This window comes from Antechinus flavipes, chromosome 3, assembly GCF_016432865.1.
Source record: "Antechinus flavipes isolate AdamAnt ecotype Samford, QLD, Australia chromosome 3, AdamAnt_v2, whole genome shotgun sequence".
Classification (NCBI taxonomy): domain Eukaryota; kingdom Metazoa; phylum Chordata; class Mammalia; order Dasyuromorphia; family Dasyuridae; genus Antechinus; species Antechinus flavipes.
In genome coordinates, this window is record NC_067400.1 from 171,879,928 (window position 1) to 171,907,497 (window position 27,570).

The 27,570-nt window shown below is 32.5% G+C and overlaps 1 protein-coding gene across 1 annotated transcript in view; it reads left to right on the forward strand.

Moving 5' to 3' along the window:
- Positions 1-26,252, forward strand: part of CUL4A (cullin 4A) — a 62,917-nt gene extending 36,665 nt beyond the window's left edge. Inside the window, exons 8-20 of the mRNA XM_051984231.1 lie at positions 1,780-1,862; positions 5,470-5,537; positions 8,099-8,217; positions 10,975-11,167; positions 12,980-13,084; positions 13,449-13,559; positions 13,674-13,759; positions 13,879-13,986; positions 15,521-15,634; positions 17,229-17,334; positions 20,933-21,105; positions 22,673-22,825; positions 24,784-26,252. Of these exons, the coding sequence (XP_051840191.1) occupies positions 1,780-1,862; positions 5,470-5,537; positions 8,099-8,217; positions 10,975-11,167; positions 12,980-13,084; positions 13,449-13,559; positions 13,674-13,759; positions 13,879-13,986; positions 15,521-15,634; positions 17,229-17,334; positions 20,933-21,105; positions 22,673-22,825; positions 24,784-24,879 (1,515 nt within the window). The 3' untranslated portion in view covers positions 24,880-26,252. The remainder of the gene's footprint in view (positions 1-1,779; positions 1,863-5,469; positions 5,538-8,098; positions 8,218-10,974; positions 11,168-12,979; positions 13,085-13,448; positions 13,560-13,673; positions 13,760-13,878; positions 13,987-15,520; positions 15,635-17,228; positions 17,335-20,932; positions 21,106-22,672; positions 22,826-24,783) is intronic.
- Positions 26,253-27,570: the final 1,318 nt, after the last annotated feature.

Below are 27,570 nucleotides of genomic sequence, written 5' to 3' on the forward strand. Positions count from 1 at the left end.
TTCAGTATTGATGATTTTAATTTTAATATATGTACATTTGCTGACATACTTTTGTAACTTTTCTTAAAGCCATATTTAGGTAAAGTAGGATTTTTGTCTTTAGTAAAAACAAAAATAAGATGGGGCAGTGAATAGAGCACCAACCCTGACAGCAGGAGGACCTGAGTTCACATCTGGCCTCAAATACTTACTGCTTCCGAGCTATGTGACCCTGGGCAAGTCACTTAACCCCATTTGCCTCAGTTTCCTCATCTGTAAAATGAGCTGGAGAAGGAAATGGCAAAACACTCCTGTACCTTTGTAAAGTAAATTCCAAATGGGATCATGAAGAGTTGGATCCGATTGAAATAATTCAACAACAATAAAAAATGCTTATTAATATTAAAGGTGAAATAGATGCTTCTACAGATATGTGAGGAAAAGAGTCATTAGATCAAAGAGGTGGAGCTGGATGAGACCTTCAAAGCCATAATTCCTTCTTTAGCTGAGGTTTTACATGTGACTTAGCCTTTATTATAAATAAAGTAAATATTTAGAGGTAGTTTGAAACCAGGTCCAATGATTCAATGCTCTTTCCACTACACTTTATGAATTGAAATTCAACAACAATTATAATAAAAGCTAAAAATTATGAATTTTCCCACAAAATATTTTTAGAAATAGATTATCTGTGTTGGAAAGGGATTTATAGGTTATCTAATTCAGCATCTCCCCTTTTCTATATGATGAGAAAGAGTCACCTTGCTAATTGGTGGCAGAGCTGACCCAGGAGATGTGGTCTTCTGAATTCCAGCCAATATTAATTTTCCACACTCTGCTAATGTCCTGATAATGAGTTCTTTGCATATGACTTGATTAATAAGCACGTCCTTTGAACTTTTCTCCAAAATGGCACTTAGGTAGTTGCCATGGACTCCAACTATGTGGTTTTTTCTCCTCATTTGAGCAAGACATTCCAGAACAGAACTTTGCTTCCTCTTTAGCTGCCAAGGAATGAAGTTGTTGCTCTTAAAGAGCAACACTTAAAGTGATTTCCCTGTGAGAAGCTTTGGAGTAGAGAAATCTCATGCTACTTTACAGAATCTTTTTATTAGCATTGCATCAAATCAAATATTGAATGGGATGTGAAGCATAATATTTTAAGTCTTATATCTTCTGATTTAATAAATTGTTCATCAACACATAAACAAATGAATTTCTTTTTCCAGATATGAGAAGTCCATAGAACCTCACTAAAAAAGAGAATGTAGATCATAATGCCAAGTGACTTTGACTTTTAGCATCCTGCCCCATTACTGATTCACTTCAGCCATTGTTGAAGGACAGTGAAAAAAAAAATGTAGCAAAAGTTTTCCTCAAAATGAATTTTAATGATTAAGCCAAGAACAAAAGTTGGCAGTAAAAATGATTTTGAAGGGAGGAATGTGTGAAAGTGAGAGAAAATAAGTCTCGTTAACTGAAAAATAAAATTGAAAATGTATTGGATTTGGAGTCAAAGAATCTGTGTTCAAATCATGAATTAATCTGTGTGACTTTGGATATGACTCTTGAGCCCCATTCCTTGACCTCATCTAGGAAATAAGCAAGTTGTGCTAGGCCTCTTACAGCCCCACATCTAGCATCTTGGTATTTTTGTTCCTAAGCCTAATTGCTGAATACATTTTGAGGAAAATATAATCTTTTTTTTTTAACTTCCCAGAAAAAAATGGTCATAGAAATGATCATAGAGTGGTGCTTTTAGTATTGTCGTTGATCTCTTGGCATTTTTTCATTTGAAAGGTCCCAGAATATCTTAACCATGTAAACAAACGTTTAGAAGAAGAAGGAGACAGAGTAATAACATATTTAGATCACAGCACACAGTGAGTACTATTTACTTTGTCTAATTTTACCATAGTTAAAATTTTCTTCTTTTACAATCTGTATAAGTCACATTAACATTTATGAAACATTCACAAGGCAAATCTTTGCTCAGTGTTATTATGTCCTAATGAGGTGAAATTTGTTTTTAAGAAATCTACAAGTTGGGTGTTAGTGTGAAGGGAGCTATTTGAATTTAAACACTTGGAATAACTACCTGCTCTGCCTAATAGGAGTTTCCTGTTTTCAAGGAAATTAATTCAAGCTGAGCTATTTAAAAGTGTTAAATAAAAAGAGATCACGTTATTATTGATGGAACTCGGTTGGAATTTATCAGATATTGAATATTTTAGAGTTTAATTAGGTGTACCTCAAATATTGAATCTTCAGTTCCATATTTACTTACATAATTCCTCCATTCCTTTTAGAAGGAAAAAAAAATTTGGTCTCCTCAATTCACCCAGATTGGAAGTAAAGAAGTTACTCAAAAGTTTGATTCTACTACTGCCCAATATTGAAACCTTGTTCCATTTTCTGACTTAGACCAGTACATACCCTCTGGCAACCTGGTGATTCCTTGCTCTCATATATTGATATTGAACATGGTTTGGCATCTCAACAGAATAATGCAGTGTAGCTTAGATCTCCCTAGTCCAGAAGTTCTACCAGCCCCAATTACCCAGGTAGTACCAGATAATTATCATGCTGCCTGATTTTGCCACTTTTTAATCTAATGTTTTCATCTTAAAATAATTTGCTGGGTAGTTAGAAGATAGAGAGAATTGATGTAAACCTCCTTCTATGTCTTTGAGTTCACATCAGTGAGTAAAACTTAGTCAGAATCAACAAATGTAACAGAGTGCCTGCAGTAATGATGGAAATCTTTTATTCCCATGGGACTTTTGTTTTCGATTTTTGATCTAGTGCACCACCCCTCTTTAATTTTATTGCATTGTTTAATCTACCTGTTCCCATAGATTTATTCAACTTAATTTACTTAAACTATTCATTTCTTTTTATTTTCTTTTCAACTCTGTTTATAGGGCCTTATTTTTTAATTTATTTTTTAAGTGTCATGAGGGTAAATCTTCTGAGAAATCAAACTGCAGTTTCCTCATCTATCCCATTTTTATGTTACTGCCTTTGTAGAGCACTCCATTCTGTTTTCTGCTGTGCTTTTAGAAAAATTGATCCCTGAAAGAAGCAGTGTTGGGTCTTTTCTCTTCTAGAGCAGGACACTCCCATTTCAGGACCCTTCATCTCAGTCTCTCTCTCCTTCATTGGTTTTTTTTTGTCTTACTCTAGATAACTGTCAATCATAAAAGAATAAAGAAATCGTTATTCCTTTATTATCATATACCTCCGAATTTATAGACCTGCATTATTTTTCTCTCATTTGTCTCATCTCCTTTTTCCCATTTGTACAAACTTATCACTGTTAGTCCCTCACACAAAATTTTAGTCTCTAAGACTTATTAATTCATATCGTTTCTCCTTCTTTTCTAATTTTTTTAAGTTTCCCTTAAATCTTTTGTCCCTGAATCTCTTTTGTTCCTTGATACTATTTTTTAACTCCACAATTCAATTTGTTTAAAAATAAAAACAATAAATTAAAGAAATGAATGAATTTATAACTTTTTCATTTTCTTTTCCCAGTCACTTTTTCAAAAATCAAGAACACTCTCTTTAGTTATAGAATTGATTTGTCTCATTATAGATACATTGGGTGTTTTTTATTTCTGAGCAGCATTCTGTAAAGGAAAGAATGACAGATTAGAAGCCATTGGCCATTTACTAACTTTGAGACTTGGGACAAGACACTTATCTAAGTAAAATGATAACTTGGGGCAGCTAGATAGCACAGCACCAGCTATGAAGACAGGAGAACCTGAGTTCAAATCTGGCCTCAGAGGCTTAACAAGTGTTAAGCTGTGTGCCTCTGGGCAAGTCACTTAACCCCAATTGCCTCAGCAAAATAAATAACTCATTGGGCTGTTGTGAGGATCAAATAAGATAATGTATGTAAAATACCTTGTAACTTTTAAGAAACAATATGTGGGGTGTGTGAAATGAGAAAGAGGAAAAATTGTGATTAGTCACAATTTCTTTTACCTTATCTTTACTGGAAAAAAATTAATAGTTATATAAACATATAGCACTTTAAAGTTTGCAAAGGGCTTACAAATGTTATCTCACTTGATCCTCACAAAACCCTGGGAGGATGCTGCCATTTTATGAAACTAAGGCTGAGGTTATGACTTACCCAAGGTCCAATTAGCAATTATATGAGACTGGATTTGAACTTGGATCTTCCTGACACGAGGTGTTGTGTGTGGAATGATAAAATTGAGCAGTAATCTAATAGAAGGAGCAACTCAGAGGATCCATTATATCTCAAAGGTATCTGGCGGAGTCCTTGAAATTGGAGATAGAAAATGTTTTCTCCTGTTAGAATTCTATCTTCTGAAAAATGAGCATGAAAATGTCTCTGTAGCACACAGCACAACTGCTCCTGGCAGAGAGCTCTTTCTAAGGATTCTGTAATTTCAAAAAAAAAAAAAAACTTTCTTGTCCAGAAAACTGACAGAAACCTACAATTTTAATCTTTTGTGCATAGTTGTGGCATAAAAGATTGAAATAGGAATTAAGACAGATGTAGAAGGAGAATCCTTCTGAGTTGGAATGCTGGCTGCTTCCTCCAGAAGTTAGGGGTTTCCCAATATCTTTTTTCTGGTATTGACTATATAAATTCATGGAATTATATCCATAATAGAAATGTTTTTGGTGATATTGACAGGAAGACAGTTTTATTAAAATTCTATTTTTCACTGTCAGGAAATGGGTTTCTCAAATCTTTTTTTCTGTTCCTAAGACACTTAGAAATTATAAATGTCAATAAAATTTAGAATGAAGACGACAATAAAGCATTATTGCAGGTGAAAATAATTAGCAAAAACCTTCCCTTTGGTGTTATAGTTGAAATGTTTCTCTTGTTGGAGTTCTTTTCTGAAGATTTGTTTAAAAAGGCCAGATTATTTTTTGTTCTTTTGACTTCATATAATTTTAATATAATCACAGTCAATTCTTTTAAAATATTTTTATTGTGGTTTCTTCATAAGTGAAGACTCTCCTTGTTAATAACTTGGTAATTAAATATTTTAACATGTTTGTATATTGTGCTTACTATTTGGAGTTTTGTGGTCTTTATTATTAATATTTCATTCCTCTTTCTAGAATCATGGGGAATGCTGATTAATAATTTTTAATGTATATCATTTGTGGATTGCTTACGTTTCAAGAACTAAAACAATTTTTTTTTAATTTTGCATTTTTGATTTTCTTTTAATGATTAAAAAGTGATTGATCTTACAGTACTTCAGTCTTGATGAGCAAACAATTTTCAGCATTACACATTTAAAATTTTCTGATTATTTGAGTTTGCCTGTTTTTCAGTTCTATATTAATGGACATTTACTATATTTGCTTCAGTGATATAACATTCTACTTGTCACGTGGAATTAGCCTAGTGTATCAAAGCCATGTAATATTTTTGATGCCTTTCTTTTCTTTTCTTCTTCTTTTTCTTTTTTCTTCTTTTTTTATATATAGGAAACCACTAATTGCTTGTGTGGAGAAACAACTTTTAGGTGAACATTTAACAGCGATTCTACAGAAAGGTAAAATTTTCCACATAATAATAAATTATGTCCTTCAGGCTCTGCATGTTTATTCCTGAGTGAAACGGCTTGATGAAGTAGAACTGTGATCTGTGGAGTCATGATTCTAATTCTGATTTCAGTTTTGCTTCTCTCTTCTACAAAAGTTAGGATCTTGATGTTCTTGTCTATAACATGAAAGACTGGATCTTTGAGCTCTTTACTGTCCTGATGATCCATGAATCAATCTTGAATATTCGGTCAACTCCTACTTTATACCAACAAGTACTGTGATTGGTGCTGGGTTTACAAAGACAAAAATACACAAAAGAAAAAACTAGTGGTTGATCTCAGAAAGCTTAGATTTTATCCTAGAGATCACTATAATTAACACAAGTAGGCATAATGTTTTTCATTTTATAAATACTGAACTTAGAATATAGTAGTGGTTCTAGTCATAGATGGTAAAAATCAGGTCATGAGGAAAAGGAAAATCTCAGATTAAAAATTTGAGAGGAAATTGAAGAGAGAGATGGTATAACTCTTACTGGTAAATTTACACCAAATGATTTCTATGCTAAAAGGTCCCCAGACACTTTCATTACCCCCTCTGAAATGTGATTAAGTCAAAAGGATATAATACAGTTAATGGTACTGTGATCTAATTATTTCAGAGAAGTAAGATGGAAAAATAAGAATCTAATTTCTACATCAAAGTTATGGTCTAGAAAAACTAGAAATTAATTAAAAGTTAATAGTCATTGAAGAATAAAATGGATAAAATGTAGAGATTATTGGGATTTGTTATCCATGTGTCATGTTACTTGGGGTTTGAAACAGGGAATAAACTAGCTCACAGTAGCACTTAATTCTTGGGTTTCTTAGTAAAGATTTATATGACTGCTTGATAGGATAAAAATTTAGAGACTATTCTGAAGACTACTTCTATGTTTAAAAAAATTTTCATTTATTTGATATGATGAAAGTAAGCATTTAAAATATAACAACTATTAATTGGCTCAAAAAATGTAATCTCTTACAAATTGCTTATGTTTGAAAGAAATGTGGAATTAAAGAGGGAAATTATGATACTGTTCATTTTGGAGGCCAAGTAAGTTTTTATATCTAGTCTAAATAATGTATACCTTTTTAAAAGCCAAGATTAAAAGTGAATTTAATAGCACTTAAGGCAGGAGCTATAAGTTCTGATTTTAAAGTATTTAAATTGCCCCCCCCCAAAAAAAAAAAAAACCCAACACCATAGAACCTAAGAATAGCTTTTGGGTAGTACTAAGAATGTTTTACTAATAAGACTACGAAGTCTTGGTGGGGCTGAGGAAGAGGATATGTTATTAAGTGAAAGGCTCCTTGATATTTAGAAATAATTTTTAGTCTTTTTAAAATTATCTATAGAATTTCATTTTTCTCTTGAGGCAATTGGGATTAAGTGACTTGCCCAGGGTCACACAGCTAGGAAGTGTCTGAGGCCAGATTTACTGAATTTGTTATAGCCAAAATTGTTAAAGTCTCTGGCTAAGTATTACCATACTGATGACAAATTTTCCCTAGATTCCTGATTGGTTATTTTATGTTATTGAATGATAACTAATTTTTAACTTTTAAATGCACAGTAATGTCTTTCACTAAAATGGACTACATTAATCATACTTCGATGGGAAAGAAATGGAAAAACAATTTTTAACCCACCGGATTGATTATTATCAGGCCTTAAACCTTGTTTGTATCCTACTGATCTTTTTCCTTTCATAAATTTTTTTAATAAAGAAAAGTTATGTTTATATTTTCTAAAGAATGGCAAGTAATAATAGTCCTGGGGACTTGACCAGAAAGAACATTTGGTGATTAAACACAATACTTGGTTTTTAACCCAAGGACTCAGGTGTTCAAATCTCAGCTTTTGTTGCTTTTGTTGTCTGTGATCCTGGGTAGTCACAGCATCTCTGCAGTTTGGTTTTCTAATATATTATTAATATATTCAAAGGAGTCCTTCAGTTCTAAAATTTATGATTTTATGAATTTTTCAGGCTTGTGGAATGTCCTTTATTAATTGGTTTTTCAGTGAAGTTAAGGATATCCCAATGACTTATTCCATCTATCATCATCACAAGGATACCAATTATCTTTTAGCCAGAGCAAACATGAGTACTAAGCATTAATTGACATACTATCATAGGGAGTATTCCTAATGTTGTATGTATTCTCAACATTTTTAATGTATAGGTTTACTGAGTGTAGCAAATGTATGTCTTTGTGTTTGATTTTTTGGAGACCGTGTTGTCTCATCTTGCCCAACTTGGAAGTAAAACAGCTTTATTCCAATGCTGATCATCTCAGAACTTTTGAGAAACAGTTGGGCAAACTAGCTCCTTCTCCTGGGAGCTTGCCATATTGCAATTGAAATCAGTATGGATACCTGATTGACTCAACTTGATGGAGTACAGAACTCCTGAACTGAACTGAAGACTTAGCCTTACCCTCCCTAGCAAACAGGAATTACAGACATGACTTTGTATACCCAGCTATAATCATGTCTTAAAATTTATTTTTTAATTTCATTTTAGGACTTGATAACTTGCTTGATGAAAACAGAGTGCCTGATCTCACACAGATGTACCAATTGTTCAGTCGAGTAAAAGGAGGGCAACAGATACTCCTGCAGCACTGGAGTGAATACATCAAGGTATTTAGATAAGTATTGTGGGAAATGCTTGGCATTATTCTAAAATGAAATTCAGGCCTTAGATTTGGGTTTTTATATATGTGTATGTGTGTAATTACATTTTTTTTCAGTCATCAATAATCTCTCTTCTCTCCTTACCCCCATCACCACCTCTCCCTAGCCAGTTGAAGAAGAAAAACAAAAATCTTATTATAAACATTTATAATCAAGAGGAACAAATTTCTGTACTATGTCCAAAAAACATATATGGTGGGATTCTTTTGTTGCTTGTTCATTCATCCAACTGACTTTGGATTTGGTGTTAGATCTGGACTCTATATACTGCTAAAATGTAGATCTGGGTGGATCTCACAGCTGCTTTGAAGGGTTATTGAGTATTATTTTAATCCAGGACTAGGATTCTAGTTCAGACTAGGCACCTACAAACTTACATTGACTCCCAGAGTGTCTGTTCCAAGCAAAGTCTGATTGTTTCTTGCATTATCTGAGCCGTGCAAGTTCCCGACCATGATCAGCCAACTAGAAACTCTGCTAGTTCAGAGAGAAAAACTACAGGCACTTTTTTGGTTCGGGATTCCTGCCCTGGTTTTTCCTCTGCAGGCTTCAGACTTAGCAAGAAACTGGAAATGAGATCTCGCTCTGGGCATGCTTGCTTCTGGATTTGCTTGTCTTTCAAGATAATTCCCAGGGGCTTCCTCTGTGGGAACACTAGCTCAGGACCAGATCATTGCCTTACTCTGCACTGACTTTGTGACCTAGAAATGGTGTGTAGGCAACAAAGCTGTAAGTTTAACACCTGTTTACAATACTGGGTCTGATTTTTGAATCATGGGCACTCTTGCCATGGTACCTAAAGCTGGAATGTTGAATGTACACCCTACTTCTGGGTAGACCATGTTCCTAGGTATTCAGAGACATCTTTAGCTGGCTCTCTATTCTGATCTGACTTTTTCTTGAATTTCCCCATCAGGATTTTGTCTACAGTTTTTATATATGTTTGCGGAAATTTTTTAAGTGGGAGCTCATTGTACTGTTTTCTGCTACTTCTATATCTTAGCTACTTCTCTTAGTTTTCAGAATTATTGTTAGTTTTTACTCTGTTTTAATCTCAGATTTGATTGACATTGCAAATTAAAAAGAATTAGAGGTTGTGCTTATGCCAAATATGAAGACTATCCTTTGTGGCTTACATTCTGTTGGGTTTTTTGTTTTTTGTTTTTTTTAAGACATAAGACATTTTGTAATTCCACTTTTAAAACTTATAATTGTCTTATGCTTTTTTTTTTTTTTTTAGATAGACCAATGCACAATGACACTAACATAATTAGAATAAGAAGAAAGACTAGGTATGAGGGAGGAGAGATCTATGTAGTAAACTCTGAAAGAGATCCTATATCCAAAATTCCAATGAATTGACAAATAAGATTGCCAAATAGTTTAAATATATAGTTTTCTTTCTTTTTTCTTCCCTTCTTTGTCCTAATAGTGGCCCATCATAGATCCATTTTCGATAGTGATTTGAAGGGATTTTTTTGTCTTCAAAATCAGTCTGGGTTAGGTTATTCTTTTGGCATCCTAGTGGTATCCCTTTCCCCTGGAGCTCATCATATTGTGACTGGTTTAGACATCCAGGTTTTGTTTGTGGCTAAGAGCTTCCAGTCTCAATTTCCCCTAACCAACACTGCAGTGTTTGTGCTACTGCTCTCTCTAATAATTTAATTCTCAAAAGAAGCCTGTTCTGAAAAATTTATCAAATTAGTTAACTTTTATGGTGTGAAAGTAATCTAAGATATTGAACCATGAACTTGGCCTTATATTCATGACTAGATAAGAATGGTTTTATTTGGTAAGTATATCTTTTTTTCTTATTTGTTTAAATTTATTTTAAGAAGTAATAATAGACCAGAATTTTTCATCATTTTAAAGTTCCTTTAGACTTAGGACACTTTAAGTACTGAATTTGGAAAGTGATTTTAATAAATTAACTTGGTGTTATTAAAAACTCATTCCTAAACGGTGGGAGAGATCAGTGTTTCTGTTATAGACCTCATTTCTAAAACATAAAGAGAGAACTGAGTCAAATTTATAAGATACAAGTCATTTCTCAGTTAAATGGTCAAAGGTTATGAAAGGCAATTTTCAGATGAAAAAATTAAAACTATAATCATATACAAATGCACTAAGTCACTATTCGTTAGAGAAATGCAAATTAAAACAACTCTCAGGTACCACTTAACACAGATTGGCTGACAAAAGAAAAATGATAAATGTTGGAGAGGATGTAGGAAAATTGGAACACTGTTGCACTATTGGTGGAGTTGTGAACTCATCCAGCCATTCTGGGAAGTAATTTGGAATTATTCCCAAAAGGCTGTAACATAAAACAATTCCAAAAGACTCATGATGGAAAATATTATCCATATCCAGAGAAAAGAACTGGGGGGAAAAAAATCTCAATCTAACTTTTTTTTTTTTTTTTTTGCTGAGGTATTTGGGGTTAAGCAATTTGCCAAGGGTCACACAGCTAGGAAGTATTAAGTGTCTGAGCCCTAAGTTTGAACTCAGGTCCTCCTGACTAAAGGGCTCATGCTCTATCTGCTGCACCACATAGCTGCCCCTCAATCTAACTTCTAACAAAAAATAAATAAAAATTTATTTCTAAGCCCTTCTCTATCTTAAGTGTCATTTTTGATATGAACACAAAATAATTTTTGATGTCATGTATGATTTGGTATTCATTTGTTTTTACATTTACAGACTTTTGGGACAACAATAGTAGTTAATCCTGAAAAGGACAAAGATATGGTACAAGAACTACTAGATTTTAAGGATAAAGTGGACCACATCATAGAAGTATGCTTTCAGAAAAATGAAAAATTCATTAACTTGATGAAAGAATCCTTTGAAACATTTATCAACAAGAGACCAAATAAGCCGGCAGAACTAATAGGTAAGAAAAAAAATTTATATAAAACACCTTTTAAGGCAAAAGACAAATTAGTTGAAACACAAATATAAAATATATATAAAATTCTAGAAATAAAATTCTTTTTCTGGAGAAAAAAATCTGTCATGTCTTTATCACCTTTAAAATTTGGATTTGCAAAATATGTATTGTATCTAGGATATACTGCAACATATTTAACATATTTAGGACTGCTTGCCATCTTGGGGGGGGGGGTGGAGGGAGGGAGGGAGGGGAAAAAACGAAACATAAGCAAATGCAAGGGATAATGTTGTAAAAAAATTATCCTGGCATGGATTCTGTCAATACAAAGTTATTATTAAATAAAATAAAATTTAAAATTAAAAAAAAGAAAGAAAGAAAGCCTAAAATTTAAAAAAAAAAAATTTGGATTTGCAAAAAAAGTCATTTTGAAGAAGCAAAATAACACACCCCATTAGAGTAAATATTTCATTAAGAAATTTGAGTTTGGTTTCCAAAAGTAGAAATATTCAGTAGAATGTTGAATGAATGTTGCCCATTCTAAAAACTAGGAAACAATTTTTACAATCAGTGTTTCTGTTACAGACCTCATTTCTAAAATATATAGAGAACAGAGTCAGATTTATAAGATACAAGTCATTTCTCAGTTAAATGGTCAAAGGACATTATGAACAAGAAGGTTTCAGATGAAAAAATTATAAAATTATAAAATGCTCTAAATCACTATTGATGTAACTTAACTTTTAACACCTATTAGTATTTCTTAATTTGTATATAAGTAGTAATAACTTTAGAACTTCAGTTTATGAAGACAGAATGTATATAATTATCCATGCAGTTTGAGATGACATATTATATGTTATAATCTTCACTTTAATTGTGAGTACAATGATGAGACTCCAATGTATAATGTCCTAGACAAGGGGCACATTCTCTTCATCGTTTTTGTATCATATTGTCTGCAAAGAATGATTAAATTACATGAGTTTTCTCAAGCTAACAAGATTATTCACCACATACTATTAAATGTACTCTTGACAGTTATACCAGGAGGAAGGAGAGCTAATTTTTTTTCCTTTTTTAAAAAACTGGTACAACTCTACATATCAAAACGAATTACTCTGTATTGGATAAGAAGGCACATACTCTTGAGAGCACAATACCTATTATTTAATAAATAATGTTGAATTAAGAGGAATAATTTAATATAAAAGCAAATTAAAATCACGGTTTTCTAAAATAATCAGAATGAATAATTCAGGATTCCCTAGATGCTTTATTATTTTGGAGACATTAAAAGAGTTCATAAAGTATTTTCTTAAGTTTATGTATCATTTGGGGAAATTATTTGACTTATTTGCCATCACTTTCTGTAACTAAGGATTCAACAGGTTTTATGCCTACTGTTCCTCTCTATTTAAGATTGCTTTCTGTAGTTAATCTGAATTATCCTGAGAATGAAAAACTCAAAAGCCTTCACATGTACCAGGTCAGGCAGTTTCTATTTCTAGAGAGCTGATCTTGGGAATCAGGAAAACATAGTTCAAATCTCAATCTCACCTCTGTTACTTTGGGACCCTATTCAATTCCTGTAACTTCAGTGAGTCTCACACTATTATGAAAAACTTGACTAGAAAATCTTCATTAGTGCAAAAGATTCATTCCTCAGAGGGAGTTCCTTATACCAATGAAATCACAAATTTGAGCCACAAAACTATTTCAGGATGTGTCTTGGTTTAATTCTGTTTGCTGATTTTGATTTCTTTATTTTAAATGCATATTTTAAAATAATTTTTAATTATTTTGATTTCTTAGCAAAACATGTTGATTCCAAGCTTAGAGCTGGTAATAAAGAAGCAACAGATGAAGAACTAGAAAGAATTCTTGACAAAATCATGATAATATTCAGATTTATTCATGGTAAGAAATAACTTCTTACATTGAACAAAATTTTACTTTCAGAAATGTCAGTAGTGTTGGATGGATTAAAATTTCTGTATTTGGACCTGTTTTTACTTAAATTATTTTATTGAGCTAACAAGTTCAACCACGTATAAATTACATCAACTTTAGTAAGAAATTGGGGGGAGTAAAGATAGCCTTTGATTTTGAGACTCTGGTGTAACTAATGTTATTACAATCATTTAAATGTCAAAAAAAGTTGGTTTTATTCCTAAATAAATACTATTCAGGGATTTTCTGATTGAAAAAATAGCTTTGAATATTAATTTCTTCTTTTAACTCATAATATATAACCTTTATTTTTATTTTGATCCATAAATAGGTAAAGATGTTTTTGAGGCATTTTATAAGAAAGATTTGGCAAAAAGACTCCTTGTTGGAAAGAGTGCTTCTGTTGATGCTGAAAAGTCTATGTTGTCAAAACTAAAACATGGTGAGCAATTGCAACAATGAGATATTCTTTCCCATCCTTATTCTTGGAGATTCTTCACAATGATTTCTTTTACTTCTTTTTTTATTTCTTACAATCTTTTTACTTTTGGAACAGAATGTGGTGCTGCTTTCACCAGCAAGTTGGAGGGAATGTTCAAGGATATGGAGCTCTCCAAAGACATTATGATTCAGTTTAAACAGGTATATTTTGTGAACTAAGTAGATGGCATAATTTTTAAAACATCATTCATGTTCGAGTTATGGGGAAACTTAAGTTTATTTTTGTTTTTGTTTTTAATAATGAACAACTTTGCTTTTAGTACATGCAGAATCAGAGTGACCCGGGGAATATAGACCTAACAGTAAATATACTTACTATGGGATACTGGCCAACATACACACCTATGGAAGTGCATTTAACTCCAGAGGTAAGTACTCTTAAAAAGAAGTATTATTTATAGTGCATCTCTTAATAGTTTCATAGAAACCCAGTATGTCTAAAGGCTACCATCTTAGCATAAACATCTTTCGTGCAGACATATACTGTTATATAGTGAAACTCTTGTGTTGATAATACATTCATGATTTTTATTTGCCAATATTTGGCAATAGCCTTAGGAGTTGTAATATTGTCAAAAGGTCAATTTGATCAATTTAAAAATAATTGTATTCTCTTTACACCAATTTCTATTTCTTTCATGATTTATTATTATGTGAACTTTCTCTTAACCTAATAGACTTGTAAAGGTAAGAATTGAACATTGTCATTATTATAGATAATGCAGTGAATAGAATGCCAAACTAGGAGTCCAAAAGACAGACCTAGCCTCAGACGCAATGTGATCCTGGGCACCTGTAAAATGGTGATAATAATAGCACTATTTCCCAGAGTTGTTGTGAAAATAAAATAAGATAGTATTTGGAAAATGCTTATCAAATATATATTACATAAATGCTAATGTACTGTTATTGAAATTTATATAAATATTATCCACTTGTAGATCTGGTCACTATACAAAGTTGCCTTAAATAAGTATGACTATTGCCATTTCTGAGAACTTATAAGTTATAAATATTATGCCTACAAACTGAATAGATATTGAACAAATGGTTTTGTTGTTCAGTCAATTCAGTTGTGTCCGAGTCTTTGTGACCTCTTTTGGGGATTAGGATAGTGGAGTGGTTTGCCATTTCCTTCTCAGCTCATTTTACAGATGAATAAACTGAGGCAAAGAGGGTAAAGTGATTGACTTGCCCAGGTCACACAGCTAGGATGTGTCTGAAGCTAAATTTGAACTCGGGAAAATGAGTCTTCCTAACTCTAGGTCTGATATTCTTACAAAGACCAACAGAAATGATTATTGATGGAAATCAGATGTGAACAATTCCAAGTAATTAATAATCATTTGTATTAAAAAATTAAATTTAAATCTAGAGAATGTTGGGAAATCATAAGTATTCTAAAGCATCAGACTGTTTATGCTGGTAGTAGCACCTTGAAAAATTGTCAGTTTACTTTGAATAGACTCAAAATATTTTTTGTACAATTGCTGAGAGAAATTAGTATTGCTCAGCTCTAGCTAGGGTAATAGAACCTCTTTATTTTTGTACAGTGTTCACCACATAGTAAGTATAAAAAGTTTTAAAAGATTCATCCCTTGGTTATCTATTTTTATAGTGTATAATTTTCCACTTAAAATATATAGTTGACAGTGATTTTCTTACTTGACAAATGGTCACATAAATAGCTAGTAATACTTCTAAGACCACCACCATGAAATAGCAAAGGAAAAAAATTATTTCATCTAGTTAAGAAACAATTTAAATAAAAGCTATGTGAAGAGAATTGTTATATTCAGAATTCTTTTTTAAATAAATTTGAAGTATTTGGTTTTTCATCTAAATCTAGATTATGCAAAATTTAACAGTATAAGTAATTTTTTTTTCCTTTTACATTGACAGATGGTTAAACTTCAAGAAGTATTTAAGACATTTTATCTTGGAAAGCACAGTGGTCGAAAGCTTCAATGGCAAACCACTTTGGGACATGCTGTTTTAAAAGCAGAATTCAAAGAAGTATGTTAATTGAATATCTTATAGTGTGGTTCTTAAGCATAATCATTTTATCAAGATTTTTTCATTTTAAACAACAAATAAGCATCATGCCTCTCTCTCTTTCCCCTCTTCCCTACATACACCCTTTCTCATGGAAATAACAGTTTGGGGAAAAAGAAGTGTTGGTTTTACTTTGGAATTGGAAAAAAAAGAAATCATTCAGTAGTGACACTTAATTCTGTACAGTAGACTATGTTCCTTAGCTTGGGTAACTTTAGCAATTAAGGAATTGCTAAAGAAAGAGGGAAACAATTCAAATGTCTTGTCTTTAAAAATAGATAATTTCTAATAAATTAAAACTTAGTGCTGTAATATAAAACTTGCAATTAAAATTTAAACTTAAGATGTTTCAAAGGTATTAAATAACTAGAATGTTCCTTTATTACCTTTTGTTCCATCTTTATTATTCTGTATTAGGAAAGGCTATAGTAATTTATTTTCTAGTTTATCTTAATGAAAATCTGTTGTAAATTTTAAATATCAAAATAATGGCATGAGTTTTGATACCTTAATTTTTAAAGAGATGCTTTTGTGTGTATATATCCAATCTATTTTCTGTTTTGTAATAATGCTTCTGGTACATTGTTTTTATACAAATTAATTTTCATTCCAAATAAGCACTAATAATTCTGAATCAAAACTAGCTCAGATAATCTCACCTATTTTATATGGTAAAGAATGATCCCCCAAAAAAATGACTAATCTTTTAAGATTATTTTCTTAGTGGGGGGAAAAAAGTTGAAATAAATAAATGGAGCCTGAGCTTGTATTTGGTGGTATACAACAGACTTACACAGGGAACCTGAGCTTAAAGAGTCTCATGCCATTTCAATAGCAGCCTTTGGGGAAATGGTAAAGAAGTTATCAATGGTTCCATTGATGTGGGAACTCTTTTTCACCTATATAGATGTCAGGTAGCTGCTATTTTGTAGCATAAGTGGGAATATTTAACAAAAATACAAGTCATTTTTTTTCTTCCTTTATAATTTTGTTTCTCTCTTTTTCCTACCTTCCTCTCCCTCAGCCCCTCCCCGCCTCCCTTCCCCCTCCCCCCCCAGGCAATTGGGGTTAAGTGACTTGCCCAGAGTTGAACAGCTAGGAAGTCTGAGGCCACATTTGAACTCGGGTCTTCCTGACTTCAGAGCTGGTGCTCTATCCACTGTGCCTCCTAGCTGCCTCCCACTTTTCGTTTTTTAACTAAACCTGTGATTTCCATTGGGGAGCTCCTACTAAGGAATTTCTTCTTAATAGTACAGATAGACTATAATTTACAATATGGTATTCATTAAAAAAAATCTCAGGATTTAGACACTGGGAAGTTAAGATACTTGAACTCAGGTCATCTTAATTCTATCTAGCCACTAAGGCTACCTCTCCCTTTTCTGTCATATATTTTGTCTTTTAATCCTTCTTAAATCCTGAATGAAATGCCCATTGACTTTAAAAGGAACTCGGTAGGATAAGGACAAGGGAATAATTAATATGGCTGGTGGGGATAGGGGATGTACTATTTCAAAAATAAATATTAACTTATTTATCTTTTTTTTTCTCTTAGGGAAAGAAGGAGTTTCAGGTGTCACTCTTTCAGACATTAGTGCTTCTTATGTTTAATGAAGGAGATGAATTCAGTTTTGAAGAAATTAAAATGGCTACTGGTGTAGGTGGGGAAAACTATATTTTCAAAATATCCAGTTAACATCTTCAAAGTACTTATTTGCTTCTGATTATATTGTAGATGTTGTATCGTTCTGCCCTCCTTTCTTAAGGAGTTCAGTACCTATTTCACTGTCTTTGTCTCCTCCCAGATTCCTGCCTTGATACTATGGGATTGGTCTTTTGTAATGATATTACCTCAAACTCCCTAAACTCTCAGCTACTCAGGAATAATCACACCTTGGCTCTCATGGTTACTCACTTCTTTGATCAGAAAGTCTGAGAATTTTAATATTCTATTTTTTTCCCTATTTCTTACCCCTCAAAGAAACTTCCTATCCCTTTACCCTATATGTACTGATCTTCTATTATTTTTTCTCTTTCTTCCTTTCCCGATCTTGACCCTATAGTTAACCAATTCATCATTACACTGTTCTCTACTCTTATATGCTCATTGCTTATTCTGTTGCTGCTTAAGTCTTGTTCAAAAGAAAACTCCAGCCTTGAATTGCTCCCATCATCTGTTTTTCTTTATTCCTACTCAAATGCATCAGAATGAAGCTTGAAATAATCAGGCAACTGTGCTGATTAGTTATATGACAAATTGTTATCTGACTTCAACCGAGCTCTCTCTGCAGTGCACACAACTGATCAATGACCAAAAAAAGCCATAATTTATATAATGAGTATAAGGGATAACAGTTTTGATAGACTTAAGAATTCTCATGATCAAAAAGGTGAATCAGTTTGACTGAAGATGTGTGCTTTCAACAAAAATTATTCCAAATTCTCTTCTCAAGCCTCCTCTCCTATAATCTCATTCTCCTTGCTATTGAATATCATGCCTTCTACTTTACTGAGAAAATTTAAGGTTTTTTGAAATGAGCTCTCTATTTTAATCTCAAAGCCTACTCATCATCCCCCATTTTCTACTTTCCCTACTTCTGATAATAAAATTGCCTTTCTCTTTGTCAAAGCCAAACCTTCCACATATATCTTTGATTCTGTTCCTTTCAGTCTTCTCCAGCAGATTTTTCCTCAGTCTTCCTTTCTCTTTATAATCTTTAAACTTTGATTACTCCCTTCAGACATACCTTTCTCCTTTACTCTAAAAATGAGTAACATAAAGTGAATTGAGCAAAACCAGAAGAACAATTAGAAGATGCTTGATCTTTAGAAGGAAAGCTATGGCAAATCTGGACAGCAAACTAAAAAGCAGAAACATCACCTTGCCAACAAAGGTCTATAGAGTCAAAACTGCAGCTTTTCTAATAGCAGTGCATAGCTATGAAACTTGAACTATAAGGAAAACTAGGCACTCAAAATCAAATGTGCCTGAAGGCTTTAAGAGTCCCTTGGAGAGCAAAGAGATCAAAATCAGTCAATACTTAAAGAAATTAGTTGGGCTATTCACAGAAAAGTTTACATGAAGCTTAAATACTTTGGTCACATAATGAGAAGACATGGCTTATTGGAAAAGACCCTGATTCTGTTAAAGATTAAAGACAAAAGGAAAAGGGAAGACAGGATGAGATAAATACGTAGCATCGTGGGAACAATGAATATGATTTTAGACTGAAAGATAGTGAAAGATAAAAGGCCCTAGTATAGTCCATGGGAATCATGAAAAGTCAGACACAACTGATCAATGACAACAAAAAAAGCCATGATTTATATAATGAGTATAAGACATAACAATTTTGATAGACATAAGAATTCTCATGATCAAAAAGGTGACCAGTTTGACTGAAGATATGTGCTTTCCACCACTTGGTAGAGACTTGATGGGACTATAGGTGCAGGGTAAAATGGAAAATTTTAAACCCAACAAATTTATCAGAAATTTGAGTATAATTGTTGATTATTTTTATTTATTGATAGGGGCAGTTGTTGAGGAAAATGGGAAAATAATAATGATAGGCCAAGAAAAGGTTAAATACGTAGAAAAGAGCAAAAAGAACTTGAGGGGACACTGCAAAAACTGTTTAATTGCCGTATTAAATCTGCGTACAAGCGTGTGAATGCTATATGTGTCATGATAAAAACCTTCACTAGAAACTAAAATTTCCTTAGTCTATGAACTTTTCTTTCCTACATAGAAAAATTTGTCTCTAGTCTTCCCCTCATTCAGTCTTCATTCTTTTTGCACCCCGACTTCTGATTTTTCCCTTAATTAAAACTTTTTATAAAAATTACTGTAGATTTCCTAATTAGCCAAATCTGATGGTCTGTTCTCACTTCTCATCTTTGATTTCTCTTGCATTTGACATTGTTGACCACTTTGTCCTTGTGGACACTAATGGGGTTTTTGTTACTCTTCTAGGCTACCTCCAACTGGTTTTACTACCTTCTCAGTCTCCCCTGGCTGATCATCATCTGTAATAGAAGTCTTAACTGAATTTTCTCCAGACCCTAGTTGTGTGACCCTAGGCATGTCACTTAATCTCCCTCAACTGCAGTTTCCTCGTTTATAAAATGGGGATAATTATTTTAAACATAACTCACAAATAATCTCTATTTAGAGGAATCATAGAGCCTGGCCTCTCTACTGAGCTTCAGTCCCAAATGATCAATTGCCTAATAGACATTTCAGACTGACTGTCCTAGAGACATTGCAAATTTACCATATCCCAAATAGAATTACTCTTTGCTTCCCAAATCATTCTCAGTCTCAGGTTTGTGATCTGAAGATCAAGTTACTTCCAGCTCTTCCCTCTCCTTCACTACACATAGTTATTATTTCCAATTAGGCTATTTTCTGTTCCCCAAATCACTCCTATCTGCCCTCTCACATGACATGTGGGGAGCTGAAATGCCTACTCTTCACTACCTACCAACTTAGTTTTCCTCTCATTTAAAGCAAACCTTCTTAAACTGTGAGTTGAAATCCCCTATGGGGTCATGTACCTGAATATGGGGAGGTAGCAAAATTATGATTTGTTGTCAGTAAATGTTTTGAGTTGGATGCCTATTTTATATACCCATACATTCAGGGTCATGTAAAAATTTCTTGGGCAAAAAGGGGTGGAGAGTGAAACAAGTTTAAGAAGCCACGCTCTAGAGTGCCATAGGGGTTTCTAAATCAATATCCCTACTTCAAGTCTCACAGTTACCAAACTGGTTTTCCTGTGATATATATTTGATTATATCCCTCTCCTACTTAATAAACTCCAGTCATACTCTATTTCCTCTAGATAAAATAGAAATTATTCTTTGTCTTTTAAAGTCATTAATAACTTAGCCCCACCTTTTCTCTTCAGATTCAATAAATCTATAGCCCTTCCTGTGTGTTGTGATCTAACAAACTGGCCTTCTTCTGTTTTTCATATATGGTATTCCATCTCCTGCCCCCCCATGCCTTTGCTTGCAATGTATGCTTGGAATGTAACCCTTCCTCCCCTCCACTTGTTAATGGTGTTCACACAACACCTTAAAATACCTGACATACAATAGGTATATAATAAAACTTGATTGATTTATATGTAAACTGGTTCCCCTTCTTATAAAATTTAATAATTAGTATTATCAGAATGGCAACATTAAGAAATGATAAATGCATTATTCAGTTAAATGTCATGTTGTAACTACCTTTTTTCCTATATACAGAGGATAGTGAATTACGAAGAACCTTACAGTCTTTGGCTTGTGGTAAAGCACGCGTACTGATTAAAAGCCCAAAAGGCAAAGATGTAGATGATGGAGATAAATTCTTCTTTAATGGAGATTTCAAGCACAAATTGTTCAGAATAAAGATAAATCAAATCCAGATGAAAGAAACTGTATGTATTAAATTTTATATTTATTTTTATATTCTTATGACATTTATTAAGGAGTCAGTTAATTTATTTTATGGTCAAATTTCCTTCTGTTAGTACAGGTCAAAAGTATATTATATTGTAACTGCATTAGTTTTTTTTTATATACATTTTAGTGTTCATTAATGAATAATAAAAGCTTGCTATCCAAAATTTATAAGAAATTGATAGAAACAGTCATTCTTGAGGCTCTTCAGAAAGTAAAGTCTAGGCCACTTCCTTTGTGTGGGGTTTTCAGGATCAGTCTCAGGCTTCATTCTCATAATTACCTTAACAGATACAAATATAAGGAGAAAAAATGAAAAGTAGGAGCTACGCACACTTCTTATATGTTAGTATGTTTAAATATGTAGACTGTTCAGAGAAACAGTAAATGGTAAAATTAGTGTGAAAAGCACAGAATTTGGATTTCAAGTACCTATATTTAAGTCCTTATTCTCTGTGTAATTTATTGTATGTATGCATTTAACAAGTCACTTGAACCTTTTCAAGCCTTTTTCTTCATCTGGAAAAAAGAAAGCTAGATTAACCTGTAAAAACAGGACACTTTATGTTGAATATTCTATCTAAACTTGATAATAATGAATTTATTCTAGGTGCAAAGAAAAGCCAACAAAATAAAACTATTTGGGGCATTTCCAGTCTGTTTTAATATACTTTGGCCTTTATTATGTCATTTACTCAAGTATACTGTTGAAATACTTTGTCTCTCAATGTATGAGCTTTTGAAGGACCAGAATAGGGCTATTTTTTTCAACCTAGAATTCACATAATTCAAATATTTGATCACTCTCCTTATTCAAGACACTGCTTATTTATATACTTAGAGTTGTTACAAATGACAAAGTAAAAAAAAAAAAAAATTCAGATAAGCTACTCTCTAAAATTCTTGCATAAATAAAAATTAATTATACATATAGAGCACTGGCTTATTTATCTTGATTAATAAAATGTCCTTTCATATCTCAAACAATGCAGTTAATTTTATATATCCATGGTATACTTAAACATAGGGATTATAGCTTAAAAGCTAGAAGGAATCTTCAACCTCATCTAGCCCCAATATCCTCCTTTTCATATAAGGGAAATAATTTATTCATGGCCATACTAGAAGGAGTGCTCTTTCCTACTGCGCCACACTCCTTCAGAAATACAGTAGCCCCTCCCCAAATTCTTACTATGTAACTATGTAGTAGCTGGGATATTCTCAGATTGATAGCTCTTATCCACTTATATGAGAGACTGACTTAGTCTTGGGAAGATCTTTGGTCATATCACTTAGCTTTCCTGAGCCTTGATGTCTTTACAAAATGGGAATGATACTTCAGGGGTGGGTGGGTGGGTGTGTCTGTGTGTCCGTCCGTCTGTCCGTGGCCGTGCGCGCGTGGTGGGGGAGGGGTATAAGTAAAATAATCTTATGTCTGATTTGTAAATTGATCTGTCATGTAGAATTTTTTTTCTTTAAAATTCAAGTATGTTAAAGAACTAATTTTTAAATGTTTCCTATATTTCATTATTTATTAAACTTTAGGTTGAAGAACAAGTTAGCACCACAGAACGAGTGTTTCAGGATAGACAATATCAGATTGATGCCGCTATTGTACGAATAATGAAGATGAGGAAGACCCTTGGTCATAATCTTCTAGTTTCCGAATTGTATAATCAGCTGAAATTTCCAGTAAAGGTAAATATAACATTTTCAAATTGAATTGCACTTGTAATACAGTACTAAGTTATGTTTAATTAACCAAACATTTGTCAGGTATGTTTTGTTCATGTAACTGTCAAGGGGTTCACAATCTCATTTCACATATAACAACTAAGCTTGTGTCATAAGAGCTAACATCATCTTTTGAAATAAGCATTGAAACATACCAGGAAGTAATGGTAAGACCGTTAGGCCAATTTTTTTTTAATTATCATTTTTTCCTGGCCAATAATAATGTTAAAATTCTAATCTCTAACAAGGAGTCTGCTGATATTTTCAAACAAGGAAAAGTTGAATACTGCTTAGTTTTTCTGTGAGGATTTTTCCTTAATATGTATAGACTGAGGCATCAGAGAATTTGAAAGGTCATAGCATGTAGTTATTTTAAGTTAACAAAAGTAACGGATTTTCACAATTTATTGTTGAAAGGGTTTTCATATTATATCAGTTGGTATCTTCTAGAATATTTGAGGTTTTGAGAAATAATTTAAAGGACAACATAAATGATTAAAAGTGAGGGTGACAAATTGGTATGGCAATAAATAGTCTCTTTCTATTCAATCCTGTTTCTAAGATTCTAACCAGAATTTTTCTGGGGCTGGCTTTTGACTAATTCTGTTTGGAGAGTGCTCTCAGATTTGATTTACTCTTTGCTTCATAATCAACTGCATATAGCAAAAAATAAAGAAGCCATCTTAAGTTCATTCTAAATGTATCAGCCTTAATGTTCCCCAGCAGTGATAGATCTAAATTCTGGCATCTGCTGAGTAAAATATTTGACTGATCTGATTTAAACATGGAGGTAATAATCCATAATCATATAGCAAATGACGTCAGAACTAATGGTGGTGTATCTAACTCATTCCAGATAGGAAAAAAAACTTAGTAGTCTTAACCTCTTTTAAGCAGCCATACTTGATGACAAAAATTTTCAGTGATGTGCTTTATGGTGAGGAACCAATTAAACCAAGGTAGAGAAAATAGGGCATTCTTCTGAAAATATTTCTTTATTAAATCTGTTATATTTTTCTTGTATCTCTATTCTTTTCTGCTTTCTTACCTTCCTATATTCTCTTCTTCCCCTCTCATGTCTTTCATACCTCACTTTCTAAGTAATTCTGACACTTGGTACTAGATTGAACAATTCAATCAAATCTACAAATTTGATAAGCATACCATCTGTGTCTTCATCCAAGTAACTGATAAAAATGTTGAACAGAATTGAGTCTTGTTGCATTCTCCCAGAAAGGTCTTTCTCCCAGAAAGCATTCTATATTTGATAATGCTCCATTCACCAGTATTACTTGGTTCTAGTTATTTCCAGATTCACTTTACTATGTTTATATGTCTTACCCACAAAAAAAACTGAGAGAACTTGGATTTGGGTTTTGTAGGGTTTTTCACCACATTGTAGCATTTCCCAGTCCTATCATTATAATAATAACCCTATCAAAAAAGATGACTTCTTGTTAAATGTTCATAGATATCCTTGATACAATCTGGTATTTCTGTTATACTATGTAAGTAAATGTGATATAATAGTTGAAGGAAATATTATTTATATTTGTTGATTATGATACACTTGATAATTAATGAATTTGCCTTTTAAAAAAAATTTACCTAAGAATTTATGCATTGATTAGTAACTACTAAGCAATTTTTATATTTCATAGGAGGTAACTATCAACATTACTTTTATGTGGAAAAACTTCTAGTCAAGGGAAATAATAGCTGATCAGAATATGACTTAAGCTAGCATTTAGCTTATGAACTTTGGAGTTAATAATACATAATAAAATTAATAAATTTACTAATTGTTTTGTCCAGCTGCCAAGAGCAAATCCAAAGGTGGATTTTAATATACTGCTCCTTTTTAATCATATCCTATATTAGGAAATCTAATACCATTATACCATTATTATATTTTCTTATAGCCTGGAGATTTGAAAAAGAGAATTGAATCTCTAATAGACAGAGACTATATGGAAAGAGACAAAGACAACCCTAATCAGTACCACTATGTTGCATAATGAAGACGACAACAACAGACTGTTTTTCATAAAACACTAGAATGTATCTTCAGGACACTGAAACATACCGATGCTGTTTCCAGACCTACTTTCAGCAGATTTTCAGGTTGATGCATATGATTCAATCAACTGCATGCCCTGCTGTGGATGAAAAGCAAAGGAAATGTTTCTTGGATCATCCTTTACAAGGCTTAGTGATTTTTAAATGGCATACATCTCTCTTCCCCACCCCCTCCCCCCATCTTTCCCTTATTCTATTAGACCATTAAGATTGTTTCTACTGCTCTGTACAAAATAATTTTGAAGTTGGACAGGAAGATACCAATTAAAAGACATTTCCTCTTGTGGACTTTTTTTCTGTGACAAAACACCTAAAGTTTGGTTTGGTTTTGTGTGTGATCATGAATGCACATCATTTAAAAAAAAAAAAAAAGACCCTAAATGCTGCATTCTCTAGCTACAAAGATTACTTCGGTATCTAGGAAAACAAGAGACCTTAATTGATGAACACTTAGGCAGAAACATTCAGTGTTGAAATACGCTGATTTTTTGAATTATGCACCATGAGTACCAGTATCTGTTTCTTTTACATTTATTTTCAGGTAGTTTTAAACTTTGGAGACTGGTTTTTTATAAATCAGGTTTCTAAATAAGATCTCTTAAGTGCCAAGAGGATGCTTATGTTTAAATATAGTGAACCATCAGATACCTTTATTTTAGCTATGGTATTCATGTTTGGGATTTGTGTTTTGGTTTGTTCTTTTTTGTTTGACATTTTAAGATTGAGTCTAGCGGACCCAGTTTTTTGCATTAGGGTCACTGCTATTTGATTTTATTTACTGTAACTATAGTATTACTACAGTAAACCTTGGTTCTATTTTTACAGTCATGCACAAGGATAGTAATCATACCATGTGCTCCACCACTGTAAAAAAAAAAAAAAAAGTTTATCAAAGGCTTTTTAAAGTCTTGATGTTGTGAAAGCAGAGGTTATTTTGTCTAGAGAGGCTAAAAGAATTTTGTTGGTATCTTGTTTCATATTGTATATATATATAAGTGGGTTTGAATTAAAAGAATGAAAGTTATGTAGCTATATAGTATGGTAACTATGAGCAAGATACTTTTTGTGATAACATTTACAAGTACCTCTGTATATTTTACAGGATTTGCATAATAGCATGTTTCATTTTGATTAAAAGCTACCAAAGGAGTTTTGATCATGACATAAGTGTTTAAGCAATACTTCCAGAAAATACTAAATTTATGTAATTTGATTTTGTGCACAATTAAAATCCCCCTTTTAAAACATTCATTGTTTAAAATGTGACATCTTATGGATTTTCGTATTAAAGTCCTCATTCTTTCTTCAGGCATCATCATTTCCATTGCTTTTATTTCTTTTCTTGGTTCTACAGGATATAGTATATAGAAGCCAAATAGATTTCTACTGCATATATATTAAGTTCAAGAACTATGTCTAGAGATTGTTAATATTGTAACTTAATGTAGACTTATATTTTGAATAAAATTAGTTTAATTTGCCTAAAGATTACAGAAATAAAATTTTGTGATATGTGAAATACAAATTTCTCATAACTTTTTAGCCATTATATCTATATGCTTCATGCAAGCACCAGGCAAACAAAAATTTTGGCTAAGCTAAATAGCTCCATGTAGATTTAGAAACTCCAAGAAAGGAGCAGATAGCATTAGTGACTATAAAGACCAGGCCATTCTTCCCAATCATGTCTTACCATACATTACCTTGGGGGAAGGAAAATGAGGGCAAATGTTGCTCAAATTCCTTATTTCCCCTATAACTTCAAGTACCTGTCAGTGCTTTTTAATAACTACTATTTTGGCTAGTTAACTTTTATTCCAACTGTGTTAGAAATAACCTTTCTTCTATGATTGGTAAATTCCTAACTTTGAGCTGAAAGCTCTAATTCCAATTCCAATGAATTCTCTTTGTTTCTTGGTTTGCCAGTGTTATTTAAAAGTATTATCCTTCAGTTTTCTTTTTTACCTATCCTATAAGGTGAATCAACAGGTAAATTATGATAGTAGAATCCACAAAGTTTGATTCTCATGAGAATCATTGTGCATGTACCATCCTCAATGTTAGAAAAGTTGTGTGTAGAGGTGATAGGTACGTGGTTGGATTTTATATTTAAAGATGCTGTGTTTAAAAATGCTACATATTATGTCAAGGAGTGGCTAATTTCCTAACAAATCCTGAAAAACATCATCTCAACTATAAATTACATATCCTTTATCCTTTTCCCCCTTACATTTCTATTTTCATCAGTTTTTTTAATTTCATATTTTTGTCAAATCCATTTAGCAAGATGTAGCACCAACAAAATTAGATTAGCACCAAATATAACTATTTGCATTTTTGAAGGGAAAGGTTTAACCTCACATAATTCAAATTTTAGTTGTCATTTTCTTTTTCAGTAATCATTTCAGTGAACATGATAAATTTATAATTTGGTCGTGCCAGACAGGAAAATTTCAGCATATTTTTGTTTTGTTTTATAACTTTATTAGTCTGATTTTCTTTTTTTCTCTTTTTTTAAAGATATTTTTCTAACATTCAAAACGCAAGTATCTTTAGCATTTCTATGCTACCACTAGAGGCACTCAGAAAATATTATAGAAATTGAGAGCATCCTTTTTCCTATACTAACA